This window comes from Giraffa tippelskirchi, chromosome 4 (assembly GCF_054371585.1).
Source record: "Giraffa tippelskirchi isolate mGirTip1 chromosome 4, T2T-mGirTip1v1.2.pri, whole genome shotgun sequence".
NCBI lineage: Eukaryota > Metazoa > Chordata > Mammalia > Artiodactyla > Giraffidae > Giraffa > Giraffa tippelskirchi.
The window spans coordinates 176,792,059-176,807,339 of record NC_137278.1 but is presented as its reverse complement, the minus strand read 5'-3'; the positions used below and the strand labels follow the sequence as shown (position 1 = coordinate 176,807,339).

Below are 15,281 nucleotides of genomic sequence, written 5' to 3'. Positions count from 1 at the left end.
CACTGTAAAATACTGAATGGAGAAGAGCAGCCCTGTTTATTTAAAATAAGAGGAAAAACGTCTATTCTCACTGACTTCCATCTGATTAAATGTTTCTTTGTTCCATTGGTTCTATTTTGGATACTGAGGATTTCCTAATGGGAATCAGATGTGTGTCACAGGTGTGGGGTAGCTCACCCTGTGCACGCAGCCCCTTCTATCACTAGCGGAAAAGAAGATAAGCAAGCAAAGATTGTCGAAACCTCAGAGGTACCCCCAAGGTGAGGTCCACCCCACACAGTGCCTTTTTGAGTATTTCCCCTTTCTTTCATTATGGATCTAGAAAGAAGTAATCTATTGTTTTTATATACAGCCACTGACGTTTACAGATCCTTTAAGGCATATGTGATATATTTAATGTGCCAGTTTTTCTTCAGCTGCTTCTGTTGCATTTTCAGGGAATCATTTGTATGTTAATACAACAGAAAGCTTCCCTGAACCTCCTGTTTAGGAAGAGAAGAAAATTACACGTTTTAATAACTGTATCTATAGGGCTTTTGGCATCTTGACAAGTTTTTGCACAAGTGTATACAGTGCAAGAAACCCCTACATATTTATAGCAAAACAGATACTGTGCCAAGGCCCCCAGCCATAGCTGAAGTTTTTATCTGAAAAGGCACTGGGGTATTGTGGTTGGGAAAATAGCTAGGTGTCATACACACCTGGATTTGAATCCTGTCCCTACCACTCGGGCAAGTCATAACAGTCCTAAGCCTCAATGACCTCATTCCGAGTTTCAGTAGAATAAAAATGAGATAATGCACAGTAGATAGTTTCCAGTGATGCCCAGCACTTATGTAATTACCTCCCCTTGAGCCTGGGCTGGATGAAATGAAGTTGACTTTTAGGAAGATTGTGGCCTCTGTCTTGGCTGCTATCTTGCTCTCTCGGTGTGCTACTGCTGTGTCTCATTCTCCCTTGGGTTCCTAGCTTTGGAGAAGTCAGCTGTCATATTACTAAGCAGCCTTGTGGAGAAGCTCACATGAGCTCTGTTGAAAGTGGATATTTTGAGGCCTATCATCAACCACTCAGTGAACTTGGAATCAGCATCTTTCCCAGCTGAACTTTGAGTTGACTGCAGTCCCAATGATGCCTTGATTGTAACCCCTCGGTAGAGACCATGCATGAGAGGCACTCAGTTAATCTGCACCCAGTTTCTTGACCCACAAAAACAAGGAGATGATTAATATCACAGTTTTTTGTTTTGTTTTGTTTTAACCATTATTAGGGTGATTTGTTACACAGTAATCGATAACCAAGGGCTTCCCGGGTGGCTCAGTGGTAAGAATCCACCTGCCAATGCAGGAGACAGGTTCTATCCCTGAGTTGGGAATATTCTCTGGAGAAGGAAATGGCAACTGACTCTAGTATTCTTGCCTGGGAAATCCCATGGACAGAGGAGCCTGGCGAGCTACAGTCTAGAGTAGCTCTAGTCCAGATTGCAGAGTCAAACAGTACTTAGTGACTAAACAACAACAACAAATAGAGAACAAATATAACACAGAGGCAAATTCACCTGTGCATAGCAGGTAGTAATAGTAACACTGTTCTCAAAACAAGAAAAGATTAGACTCGATCCAGCATTACAGACTATTCATTTTGCATTGTAAATCAACTTTTTTAATATATTTGTGCAGAGAGCTTGCAATAAAGCCTTTTGGGGAATTTCCTGGCAGTCCAGTGGTTAGGACTATGTGCTTTCACTGCCAAGGGCCCGGATTCATTCCCTGGTCAGAGAACTAAGATCCTGCAAGTTGTGCGGTGTGGCCAAAAAAAAAGAAGTAGGTTTGTGGACAGTCCTTTGCCTGCTTTTGTAAATTGAAACATAAAAGACAAAATGTATCAGTCATTTGAGAATTTTAAGATAGCACAGGAAGACAAGAACCCCCAGAAGTCATGTAATTCTTCCTCCTACTTGAAAATAAGATGAAATTTAAATTGCCAAAAAATCAAAACAAAAAAGGATATAGAAAGTAATTTGCAAATATTGTTCCTTAGATTGGCACAAAAGAATTGCTAAAATATTAACTTAATTGATGAAAATATAAGAGTTTATGTTTGTTGTGCTTGATCAATTTGTTACTTAACAATATTTGTTCAGGATTTTTGTGTTGTTTAATTTACGAAAGACCAGTGATCTTTGCAATGCTTTTGCACTAACCAAGATTTGAAAATATGTAGAAAAAGGTTGTTCATTGCTTGGGAACATGTAATAAATTGTATGTAACACTTTATGTGGAAGCGTCATATTAAAATCTGTTTGTCTTGCCAGAATCAGTCCATTTTTTACTTGAGATAAATTCTTACCATTGAACTCTGGAAAGTAGGATATGGAACATAATAGGTAAATACAACCTTATGGGTCAGAGCCCTAAGATAGAATTTCTATGCAATTACTACTTTACTATACAATTTTCCAGATAGTACTGGTGGTAAAGAACCCACCTACCAATGCAGGAAACACAAGAGACCCAGGTTTGATCCCTGGGCCAGGAAGATCCCCTGGAAAAAGGCATGGCAACCATTCCAGTATTCTTGCCTGGAAAATTCCATGGACAGAGGAGCCTGGCAAGTTACAATCCATAGGGTCACAAAAAGTTGGACACAACTGAAGCGACTTAGGGCACTTAACACATACAATTTTAATTACCTTTACTTTTGTTGTAAAATTTTCCTAAATCTATGGCTTTTTTCAGATGTTTTGGAAATTGTCTGAATTAGGAGTAAAGCAGTTGTTACCAGAATTATTTTCTTTTCAAATTTACTAAGCTTCATACATGGAACCTTCTACTAGCAAGTCTAGTGCCTGTTACATGTTGGTTTATACTGCCCAGATGATTTAGTGAAGAACAAAAAGGAGTGTTCCCATTTCCTCTGTGGATTCTATGGTAGTTTGGGATAAAAAGACAGAACTGCCCAAATATGTAGAGCTATAGATGACTCAAAAAAAGAGAATTTACTTACCCTAAGACATCTTAAAAACAAAAGCAAAACAAATCAAAACTCACAGTTCTTTAGTTGTGGCCAATAGGATTTAAGACTCTTTATACCCGTTTTTCATTTACTCTAAAACAGCATCTGTAATTTATCTTGTGCTTGCTGGCAAGTTACATAACTTCTTTATATGTTGATAGATTTTTACTAAATAGATTAGACTTGAAATATACTTTAAAGTTGAAAAGTTTCTCAAAGAGGAAAGGAGGGAGATGTGAACTCTGGATTGAGTATTCAGTGAACATGAAAGTTCTTTGAATGTTCTGATAAAGATCAGGCCGACATTTCAGAAGTTCAGGTCAAGGCACCTGGCACTGCCTTAGATCAAATCACTCTCCTGATCATATTGAATCTTTTAGAGTCAGAGTAATTCTAAACATATATTTCTGTATCACTATTATCCTGAAGTTGGTTCAGAATCTCTTTCAACGTGGTTTATAATAATGACGTAAAGCTGAAGCTCCAATACTTTGGCCACCTGATGCAAAGAGCTGACTCATTGGAAAAGATCCTGATGCTGGGAAAAATTGAGGGCATGAGGAGAAGGGAGTGCCAGAGGATGAGCTGGTTGAATGGCATCATCGACTCAATAGGCATGAGTCGGAGCAAGCTCCAAAAGATGGTGAAGGACAGGGAAGCCTGGTGTGCTGCAGTCCGTTGGGTCGCAAAGAGTCAGACACAACCTAGCAACTGAACAACAACAATAGTTGTATTCCCAGAGAGGGAGTTTTCTATGTCAACTTCAGCTTTATATACAATATATATTTCTTGCAGTCCAATTTACGTATCTGAAAATATAAAAAAAAAAGGTTATTTTATTATTTATCTAAAATATGTAGATGATTTTAAAAGAGAAACTCTTTATGGTTATAATATCAGTAATAAGACATTTACTATCAAGACTCCATTAATGGTACAATAATATTACAGGTAAGTCTAAATTTTCTCAGGCTGAAATGCAGAAATTGAAGATATAGGATATAGGTGGTATTTAAAGCAAAAATATTTAGATGTCAGAATAAAAATAATTACTGCTAAAGAGTAACAATCATCTTCAAGTCTATCAGCCTATTGGGATAATTTCATGAAACAAACTAGCCTATTATGAGTATGTGTGCATATTAAGTTTTAAAACTGATACATAATCCACTTCTTTTATGGCTACATTAAGATACATGATATTTATATCATTCCCCTGGAATGATTGTCAGCACCTTTCTGGTCCTAGTGCTGGTACTCAAGTCCATTGTCAAAATGTAGTGAGGCCATAGAGTCTTCTTGATATATAGTAGAGTTTCTTAAGCAAAGATAAACTCAAGCTAATACTTGTAAACATATTTTGAAGAAGTGTATTTTTTAAGTGTAAGACGACATATTGTTGTCGTTCAGTCACTAAGTTGTGTCTGACTCTTTGCAACACCATTGACTACCATACACCAGGCTTCCCTGTCCTTCACTATCTCCTGGAGTTTGCTCAAATTCATGTTTATTGTTGGTGATGCCATCCAACCATCTCATCCTCTGTTGCCTTCTTCTTCTCCTGCCCTCAATCTTACCCAGCATCAGGGTCTTTTCCAGTGTCAGCCCTTCACACCAAGTGGCCAAAGTATCAGAGCTTCAGCTTCAGCATCAGACCTTCCAATGAATATTCAGAGTTGATTTCCTTTAGTATCGACTGATTTGATCTCCTTGTGGTCCAAGGGACTCTCAAGAGTGGGGCTGTAATTCCCAGCACCAGTTTGAAACCATCAATTCTTCAGCGATCACCCTTCTTTATGATGCACCTCTCACATCCATACGTAACTACTAGAAAAACCATAGCTTTGACTATATGGACCTTTGTCAGCAAAGTGATACTAGGTTTCTGAAACTGGTCTACTAACAATTCAGCATGTCAGTTTTCAAAAATTGTAAAATGTAGATGTTAGACTAAGCAGCCTCAAAGTCTCTTAACATTAAAATTCCAAGATGATGGGGGATTAAGGGGGAACTGAATCATTGCAATCTCTCTCTATACACATTTTGTTTTGAGTCTAGGGGAGTTCTCAAGAAAAATTGATTTGTGGGGCATTTTCCAAAGTATGCTCTATACACACACATGATTCCAAGGTCTAAAAGTTTAAGAAACATTACTTATGCCCTAGCCATTTTGGCAGCTCACAATGCTTCTTATTAGCACTAAGTCTCTGAGAATTTCTGTATAAAAGGAACACTTTTTTATCTTTCATTTCCCCAGTTCCATCCAGTTCATCATATCTTAGAAATGCCACCACCATTCTAAGAATCACCTTTTATTTCTCTTTTCCTTTCATCCACACACTTCCTATCCATCAGTAACTCCAGTCGGTCTTATCTAAAAATAGGACCAACTATGAAGCCTCTACTGCCAGTCTGATTAACTTTACATTTTTTCCCAGGCCAAAAATTCTCTTAATTGGATTTTCTTCTTCCACTCTTGCCCTCTGTGCAATCTCTTGTTCCCAGTAACGAGGTATGGTTTTGTTGTTGTTGTTGCTTGACAATGCTACATGGCTTATGGGATCTCAACTCTCTGACCAGGGATTGAACCAGGGCCAGAGCAGTGAAAGATTGGAACCAGGGAACTCCCTACAAGTGTGACATTCTTCAAATATAGAGTATGGCCACACTTTTGCTCAAAGCTCTCCAGATTCTTCCCATGCCCTGTAACACCTTCCTGCTCTAATCGCTGTCTACTTCTCTGATGCTCTCCTATGCTACCAGTTCCCCCTTGCTCATTTTGCTCCTATCTTATATTATAAGTATATTGCCAGTCTTCACTGAAACCAAGTTTGAACACACATTTTGGACTTTTCTCTTGTGTTTTCATCTGCTTTTGACTTGCTTTCCTGATGTTTTTGCATGGTTCCTTTCCTCCCTAACTTCTCTTTTGTTAACATTTTTTAAAAAACATTTATGTATTTATTTGGCTGAGCCAAGCCTTAGGTGTGGCACAAGGGATCTTTTCATTGTGGCAGGTGAACTCTTTGTTGCAGCATGTGGGATCTAGTTCCCTGACCAAGCATTGAACCCGTGACCCCTGCTTTGGGAGCATAGAGTCTTAGCCACTGGACCACCACTTCTTTGAAGTCTCGTAATTACCGCCTTTTCCAAGTGGTGTTCTATAACCATCCCTCCAAAAAGATCTCTTCTCTGCCTCTGTCAAATCCTCTGCTCTACTTTGTTATGTTTTATAGTGTTGATCTCCACCTGAAGAATATTAATTTGTTGTCTCTTCAAACTAAAATATAAAGTGTACAGTCGCAGAGAATAGTCTTCTTTACCACTCTGTTTGTCTAGTGCCTGAAGCAGTGCTTGGCACATAGTAGGTACAGAATAAATATTGAATAAATGAGTGAATAGATGGGGAAACAGTGGAAACAGTGGCTGACTTTATTTTTCTGGGCTCCAGAATCACTGCAGATAGTGACTGCAGCCATGAAATTAAAAGACACTTACTCCTTGGAAGGAAAGTTATGACCAACCTAGACAGCATATTAAAAAGCAGAGACATTACTTTGTCAACAAAGGTCCATCTAGTCAAGGCTATGGTTTTCCAGTGGTCATGTATGGATGTGAAGAGTTGGACTGTACAGAAAGCTGAGCACCGAAGAATTGGTGCTTTTGAACTGTGGTGTTGGAGAAGACTCCTGAGAGTCCCTTGGACTGCAGGGAGATCCAGCCAGTCCATCCTAAAGGAGATCAGTCCTTGGTGTTCATTGGAAGGACTGATGTTGAAGCTGAAACTCCAATACTTTGGCCACCTGATGTGAAGAGCTGACTTATTGGAAAAGACCCTGATGCTAGGAAAGATTGAAGCCGGGAGGAGAAGGGGACGACAGAGGATGAGATGGTTGGATGGCATCACGGACTTGATGCACATGAGTTTCAGTAAACTCCAGGAGTTGGTGATGGACAGGGAGGCCTGGCGTGCTGCAGTTCATGGGGTCGCAAAGAGTCGGACATGACTGAGCGACTGAACTGAACTGAACTAGTTTATATTCTTCTAAAGTATTAGATGGTATGATTGGTAAAATGGTAGGTGTATGTGATATGCTAAAATTTATTTACACAGTTGTAGTAATTAAAAGAGCATATTTCCATGGGCTTCCCCAGTGGTAAAGAAAGTGAAAGTGTTAGTCTCTCGGTCGTTTCCAACTCTGTGAACCTATGGACTGTAGCCCACCAGGCTCCTCTGTCCATGAAATTTTCAAGGGAAGAATATGGAGTGGGTTGCCATTCCTTTCTCCAGGGGATCTTCCCGACTCAGGAATTGAACCCAAGTCTCATGCACGGCAAGCAGATTCTTTACCATCTGTGCGACCAAGAAGTCCACCAGTGGTAAAGAATCTGCCTGCAGTGCAGGAGATGTGGGAGACTTGTGTTCAATCCTTGTGTCAGGAAGATTCCCTGGAGGAGGGCATGGGAACACACTCCAGTATTCTTGCCTGGAGAATCCCATGGACAGAGGAGCCTTTTGGGCTACAACAGTTCATGGGGTCACAAAGAGTCTCACCCTACTTAAGTGACAGAGGACTGACATTTACATAGGGATAGGGTGAACTGTCTGTGGAAGCAGAATAGGGAGCCTGAAGAAAGATTCAGGCATATTTGGAAACCTGCTTTACGATAGAAGTAGCAATGCAGATGACATGTTTTTCGGCTAAAGCTATTTCTATAAGATATTGTAGCATACAGAGGTCTGTGTGATAAGTGTTCGCTACTGAACTGACAGCATTTTGCTAGTATAAAAGCAAAAGTTTAGGAACAATCCAAATGTCTGTCAATAGTATAATTTTTAAATAAGTAATAAAAATAATCCATTATATATATTAAATTATAAATATAAAATGGAAAATTATACAATGGTTTAGACAAAGAAAACAGGGAAAACCAGTCCTTTTGTACACTACATCTGGGACTAATAGGTGGCTCAGACGGTAAAGAATCCGCCTGCAGTGCAGGAGACCCGGGTCAATCCCTGGGTTGGGAACATTCCCTGGAGAAGGGAACAGCTACCCACTCCAGTATTCTGTTCTGGTCGTGAAGAGTCAGACACGACTGAGCAACTTTCATTGTCACTTGCTCTGGAAAGCAATTTGGTAATAACTATCACAATTTAAAATATGCAAATCCTGTCAAACAACCTGATTAAAAATGAGTGGAAGAACTGAATAGACATTTTTTTCAAAGAGGAAATGCAGACAGCAGACAAACACATGAAAAGATGATCAACATCACTAATCATCAGGGAAATGCAAATCAAAACCATGATGCGATATCACCTCACACCTGCCAGAATGACTGTCATTGAAAAGAATAGAAATTGCAAATATTGGTGAGGATGTGGAGAACACTGAACTCTCATACACTGTTGGTGGGAATGTAAATTGGTGCAGCCACTGTGGAAAACAATATGGAGGTTTCTCAAAAAACTAAAAATGGAACTACCATATCACGCAGCAATTCCACTCCTGGGTATATAGTTGAAAACGAAAACACTAATTTGAAAAGATACATGTACCCAAATGTTCATTCCAGCATTATTTATACTAGCCAAGGTATAGAAGCAACCTCAATGTCCATCAACAGATGAATAGTAAAGAAGATGTATATATAGACACACACAATGGAATATTGATCAGCAATAAAAAAAGAATGAAATTTTGCCATCTGCAGCAGCATGGATGGACTTGGAGGGCATATTAAGTGAAGTAAGTAAGAAAGAGAAAGACAAATACTATATGGTATCACTTATATGTGAAATCTAAAAAATACAATAAACTTGTGAATAAAACAAAAAAGATGCAGACTCACATATATAAGAACACTGCTGGTTGCCTCTGGGGAAAGGGAAGGGAAAAGAGGCAACGTAAAGGTAGAAGAAAAAAACAGGGTTATTATGAGATTATATGAAATCATCCGTGTAAAACTTTTGAAAATTACAAAGCATTACAGAATTGAAAGAATCTTCCATTAATAAAAAGCAAATAATTTTTTAAAAGGACTGGATATGGATGGATGAACAGAGGTGACTGGCTAGGTGTCTAATCAGAACACTGGCATTCCCCATGAAGAATGCTGCTGGCTCCTCTGGATTCTGGAACACTGAAAACAGCAACTGCACTGACAGTAGAAAAAAAATGAATTATAAGTACTCTGGCATCTAAGAGAGAAGTCTGTGTCTGATCACCATTGGCTGTAATTTTTTTGGTCAATTACCTAGAAGTATCAGAAGTGTTATACTTTTCTCTATTAATGAGATTTTTTTGTTAATTGTGTTTATTTTTCACACATTTACTGACTGCCTTGTATATTGTATCTCTTGATTTTTTTGTCTTGCTCCTGTCATAGCCTTTTCTTCACACAGTGCCCATGTGAACATATTAACATGTTCAACCACAGTTATATTATATGATATTATATCATATATCATCATATTACTTTGCATCTAAAAATAAACTCTCCAAACCTTATGATGTAGAAAAATCCATGTATTAGAATCCCTCTAGAAACCCTTGAACATCTGAAGGGAGTGCACCCAGGTTGAAATTTCTTTGTTGCTGTGAAAATAAGGCAAAATTGAAATAAACTTACATGTCTGTCAATGGGATAGTGGCTAAATAAATCATGGAATACAGTCAAGCAATTTCTTAAAAAATGAGATAGGAAAAATTTCCAGTAATGGCAGTGGAACAAAGTGATTATGTAAACCCTCCCATGGTTAACAATTATAGCATCTGGACCAAATATTTTTTAAAACCCATCTTTAAATGCCTGGAAACATCCAAAGTAGATAGAAACCACTAGAAATGTACTAGACCTGGGTGTTGATATACCCTTCTGTGCTATTTGAATTTGCACCAAGTGCAAAATAATTTTTTAAAACTTCAAATAATTAGCTTTCAGTATGCTTTATGCGTATTAAAATGAAAAATAAAAATAAAAGTTTCAAATGTCTACTATATAGCTTTGAGATTGTTAGGCATGTTTTTACTTTTAGAATTAAAAGTGTGCCTATCATTTCCTAGTAGATTGCTTTGCTCTGTTTGGGTTAAGTATTTATTGATTCATTCAATCTCAGAAAATATTTATGGGATGTGTAACATGTGACCAGACCTTCTTCTAATGCTGAGGTACAATAGTCATCAAGACAGAGAAGCTCTCTGCTCACTTGCAGTTTACCTTATAAAGAACTGTCTTACTTAATAGAGACTTGTAAGCAGAAGGTATAAAAGTTATCATTTGAGAGAGGAACGGAAAAAAAAAAATGAGGAAAAAGGATAAGCAAGAATCCTGTTTCTGTATGTACATTAAAGTCCCTAATGTTAGAGGGAGTTTTAGTAGTTTTCAATCTTTTTACATGAGGATTTTGATAAATATACTGTATTCTTTTTGATTAATTCTTAGGATACATCAAAATTTTAATCTTCCATTTTTTCAGTCATTTTAGAAATTAGTGGATTATGGATGTGTAATTTACTAGAGAATTTTTGTTTCGATTTGTCCTTTATGTTGAGGGAGTTTGTGGGAGGAATATGTCAACTTTTACATAAATGAGACAGCTGTCTTATTTATGTAAATAAGTACATGAATAAATAAGACATACATAATACATAAATAAGACATAAATAAGACATATTTATTTATAATATGTACATAAATAAAACAACCTAGATGTCCATCAGCAGACGAATGGATAAGGAAGCTGTGGTACATATACACAACGGAATATTACTTAGCCATTAAAAAGAATACATTTGATTCAATTCTATGGAGATGGATGAAACTGGAGCCCATTATACAGAGTGAAGTAAGCCAGAAAGAAAAACACCAATACAGTATACTAATGCATATATATACAATTTGAAAGACAGTAACGATAACCCTATATGTGAGACAGAATAAGAGACACAGAGGCATAGAACAGTCTTATGGACTCTGAGGGAGAAGGTGAGGGTGGGACGTTCTGAGAGAATAGCATTGAAACATGTATATTATCATATGTGAAACAGAACACCACTCCAGGTTCGATGCATGAGACAAATGCTCAGGGCTGGGGCAATGGGATGACCCAGAGGGATAGGATGGGGAGAGAGGTGGGAGGGGGGTTCAGGATGGGGAACACATGTAAACCCATGGCTGATTCATGTCAATGTATGGCAAAAACCACTACAATATTGTAAAGTAATTAGTCCCCAACTAAAATAAATAAATTTATTTAAAAAAATAAATAAATAAAAATAAAAAGCAAAAAAAAAATAATAAGACAGCTGTGTATTGTGAAATGGAATTTATTTGGCTTTCTTTTGCGTTCATCCATTCTTCTATAACCTGTAGATAATATGTTGTTGGTGGTTATTTTTATACCATGAGCCATTTTTTAAGGCAGAAGAATTCGAAACTTTTTTTGATGTAGTTAATAATCCTTAACATCATGAAAGTTTTTATATGACTTTTATTACTAAACCTCTAGGATTTTGTTCACTGCATTTGTTATTAACACACTAAAATTATCCTAATAAAAAATCTCTGACTCAACAGATAGACCAAGTCAAATTTAAGTGTCAACAGTATCAAATATACCTTAAAATACTCCTTTCCCAGGAACTTTCTCTAATTTTAGGATATTGTGTATGTCCTCACTTTTCCTTTGTTCCAGGTAAACTTAGGCCTGGTGTAATTATGCTGGTTTTCCCTATGTTTTTCTTTTGTTTTTTGCATCTTTTATGTTTTTGTGATATTTGTGGATGTCTTGTCTGTATATTCATTAAGAAATGGTATTTTAAATACTATTTTATATTTTCTGAAATCACTCTGATCAAATTTATGGTATTTTCCAGTAGCTGAATATCAACATCAACTATAAAATTGTAACAATTATCATTTCATCTTAGACGATAGACCAAAAATAGTGACTGCACTATCTCTGAGTTTAAAGCACTGTTTGATTTTCTAAATCAGCATCTGAAAAGTTTTGTCTAGTGGGCTTCAGTGGCATACTATTCTTTATCCCTCAACTAAGTATATTCTTTTCTCTTTCTCTCTCTCTCTTTAAAAAAAAATCAACAGCTTGACCAAGTCATCCGCCAAAGAAGCCTGTCCAGTTTGGAACTGTTCCTTTCCTGTGCTCAGAAACAGTTAAGTGCTTTAATAGCTACAGAACCAGTTGACATTGAATAAAGAAAACGTGACAAGCTAACCCACACTGTCAATGGATAAATCATTAGACCTCTAAAATACATGCTCTGAATTATAAAGATGTTTTTGTTTTTTTTCCAAACCTTGGAAAATTGGTTTCCGCTTCAAGGATAAACTAGAACAATATTTAGAAGAACAAGAGATCTAATTTATTTTCTTTTATTTTCTCCTTTACATTTAATGTTATTTTATTAGTAGCAATAGTAGCAGCAACAGACAGTATGATGTGCCCTCAAAATCATTGAAAATTACCAAAATTTAATTAAATAAACTTTATAGCTTCTGGTGGCTTGTTACATTGTATCTGGCAAAAATAATAAGTATCTTCACTTATCATTTCACAGTGACTTCTGATGAGATTCTAGAATGTCATCATACATTTATTTGATTTTGAGGATATAAATAGCATGGTTTTCAACATCACCTTTTTATCTGTGTAACTTAGCTATAAAGAATGGATATGCCAGAGAATCATTCTGATATTACCAACCTCTTCTATAGTGGGATCCATATATTTTCATTGGTAGCAAGTAAAAACACTGAAGATTATTAAATTAATTCAACTGTAATCTTATGTACCACTTAAAGAAATATATATGTATACTGTGCTTATCTCCTATTTCTGTTCTTCACAGTCACTATGAATCAATAAAATCTTTCTTCTTACAAATCACACCATGAACTTAATCTCTAGAAAGAGAATATAACTTAAGGAATTTATATTCCCTGTTATATATAAATATAACAGGGAATCAGGTCCAAATATGAGATGTGAAATCCTTTCCCAGTACTTCAGGATGTACTTAATTCATGAGCAGTGTGCTTCAGTGCAAAATCATGAGGTTTTTGTTTTCTCTTTTAACATCAAAACTAAAATATCATTTAAAATGTTTGCAAACATTTTTGTTTTGTTTCCTGAAATGCTCCTACTTTCATGGGCTTTGTACTTTTCTGGGATTTCTCAGTGTAATAAAGAAAGCTTCAAATCTTATTTGGTTATTGTTATTTTTAATACTTTAACGTTTTTTCTTTAATTTTTTTTTCTAAATCTAACTTCTACATCTATAGATGATGATGTATTTAACTTATACCCCCACCAACAATCTTTACCAAGGGCTTATTTTACCAAGGGCTTCCCTGATGTCTCAATAATATTTACCAAGGGCTTCCCTATTGGCTCAGATGGTAAAGAATCTACCTACAATGTGGGAGACCTGGGTTTGATCCCTGGGTTGGGAAGATCCCCTGGAGGAGGGCATGGCAACCCACTCCAGTATTCTTGCCTGGAGAATCCCAGTAGACAGAGGAGCCTGGGGGGCAACAATCAATGGGGGTGGAAAGAGTTGGACACTACTGAGTGACTTTTACTTCACTTCAAGAATCTTTAAATTGTTAATGACTACTTAGTTGTTTTATCTTACAAATTTAAATAAGAAATTAAAGCAAGCAAGCTACTGATTTGAAATGCAGCATTGTTAAAAAGGGGAGAAAGGGCTTTTAATCCAGAGACAAGTCAATAAAACAATGTTATGGTCATGTTTAAAATCAGTTGACTCTGTCATCAAATTTAAAATGATAAGATATTTTATGAGTTACTCAGATATGAGTTCAATGAAAATGAAGCGTAGAAGGTCGCTGAAACTAAGACCCAGAGATGGAGGAAGTATCAAGAGAATATAATAATCTCCACCTCTCTTTCTATCCCAACCAGCACAGAATTATTTTTTTCTTCTTCCATTTGTAGTTCTAGTTTTGCTCTTGACATAGACTAATTATTGTCTGAAGTAATTTGGAACAAATTGATACTGATCAGTCTCTGAATATTTGCAGAACACCCACCATGCGCAATAATAAATTCTTATATTGCTACAATATTTTTATCCCATAGAGTTGTCCTTGAAGATAACTGAGAATAATCATCTGGATATAGAACTATTTAATACATTTATCCTTCCAAACTGAATTAGCTAATAATCTGTGATATTAGCTAATTACAGTGATATTCAATTACAGGTTTCTACATTTAGAACTGAATTCTCTTTTTGTTCTGGTTATCAGAAGGACATAAACCATGTCAGGTAGCATTCACTAAGAGAATTAGACTTAAACATTTAAATCTAATGCTTACAATTTAATTTCTCACAATTTAAGCATTGTGCTGTTGTTAGGGGAAGCACACTGACTGAAACTACCCACCCTGGCCAGGCACCATAGTAACCATTTGCATGAGTTGTTTTGACAGGAGGTCCTGGTAAGGAACATGGAACTAATAAACCATCAACCAGAAGAGCTCGGGAAAGGTCAAAAGGAGACATCACATGTCAGACCACCTCCCAGAATCCTTCTCACTGGCATCCGTATAGACTGAACAAGGCATACACCACCAGGAAGGACTCTGAGTCAGAATGATTGGCTAAAGACAACCCAGAAACTAATGCCATCACCACAAAACACAAGACTGCTATGTGGCAGAGCAGTTCTCCTAGGTTCCCTTACCCTACTGCTCTCCTCCTGGCCTCCTTTCCCAATAAAATCTCTTGCTTTGTCAGCACATGTGTCTCCCCAGACAATTCATTTCTGAGTGTTAGACAAGAGCCCAGTTTCGGGCCCTTGAAGGGGGTCCCCCTCCCTGCAACACTGTGACCAAAGATAAGAGATTCTCCCTGAAATATGAGCTGAAAGTCTCAAAGTAGTCAAATGTTTTGTATCTAAAACTTTCCCCTCCTGTTGTATGATTTCCTTACCACTTTTTATAGCATTTCCTACCTTTATGTCTAGATGAATAAAGTGCCATCTTGAAAGACTATGGGTAAGAGAGTAATTAGATTTTTTGAGTGACAAAACACTGTCAAATTGTGACTCCATTTTTAGTAACATGCTTGAGGTTTCATTATTAGAAGAGTTATTTCCTCAAAAAACAAATGAGTATCTGCTTTGAACCAAGTATTTTCACATTATTATCTCAACACCCCTGTGACGTTGAAATAACCCTGTGTAGGAGATGATGTATCCATATTGATTAGTGTAGA

The 15,281-nt window shown here is 36.9% G+C and overlaps 1 protein-coding gene across 46 annotated transcripts in view; it reads left to right on the top strand.

Moving 5' to 3' along the window:
• The window catches only part of CCDC91 (coiled-coil domain containing 91), a 381,232-nt gene that overhangs the window by 326,582 nt on the left and 39,369 nt on the right, over positions 1-15,281 (top strand). For 19 of the 46 annotated variants that reach the window (XR_014082451.1, XR_014082450.1, XM_081591781.1 and 16 more), the window contains one exon: positions 12,124-13,243. The exons of 10 other annotated variants lie outside the window; for them this stretch is intronic. Coding sequence is in view for 33 of the 36 variants with exons in the window: in XM_081591781.1 (XP_081447907.1) it covers positions 12,124-12,234 (111 nt within the window). In the remaining 3 variants the exon portion in view is untranslated. Of the gene's footprint in view, positions 1-12,123; positions 13,244-14,494; positions 14,804-15,281 lie in introns of those variants that run through there. 17 more of the 46 variants (XR_014082452.1, XM_081591767.1, XM_081591766.1 and 14 more) reach the window with 2 other exon arrangements.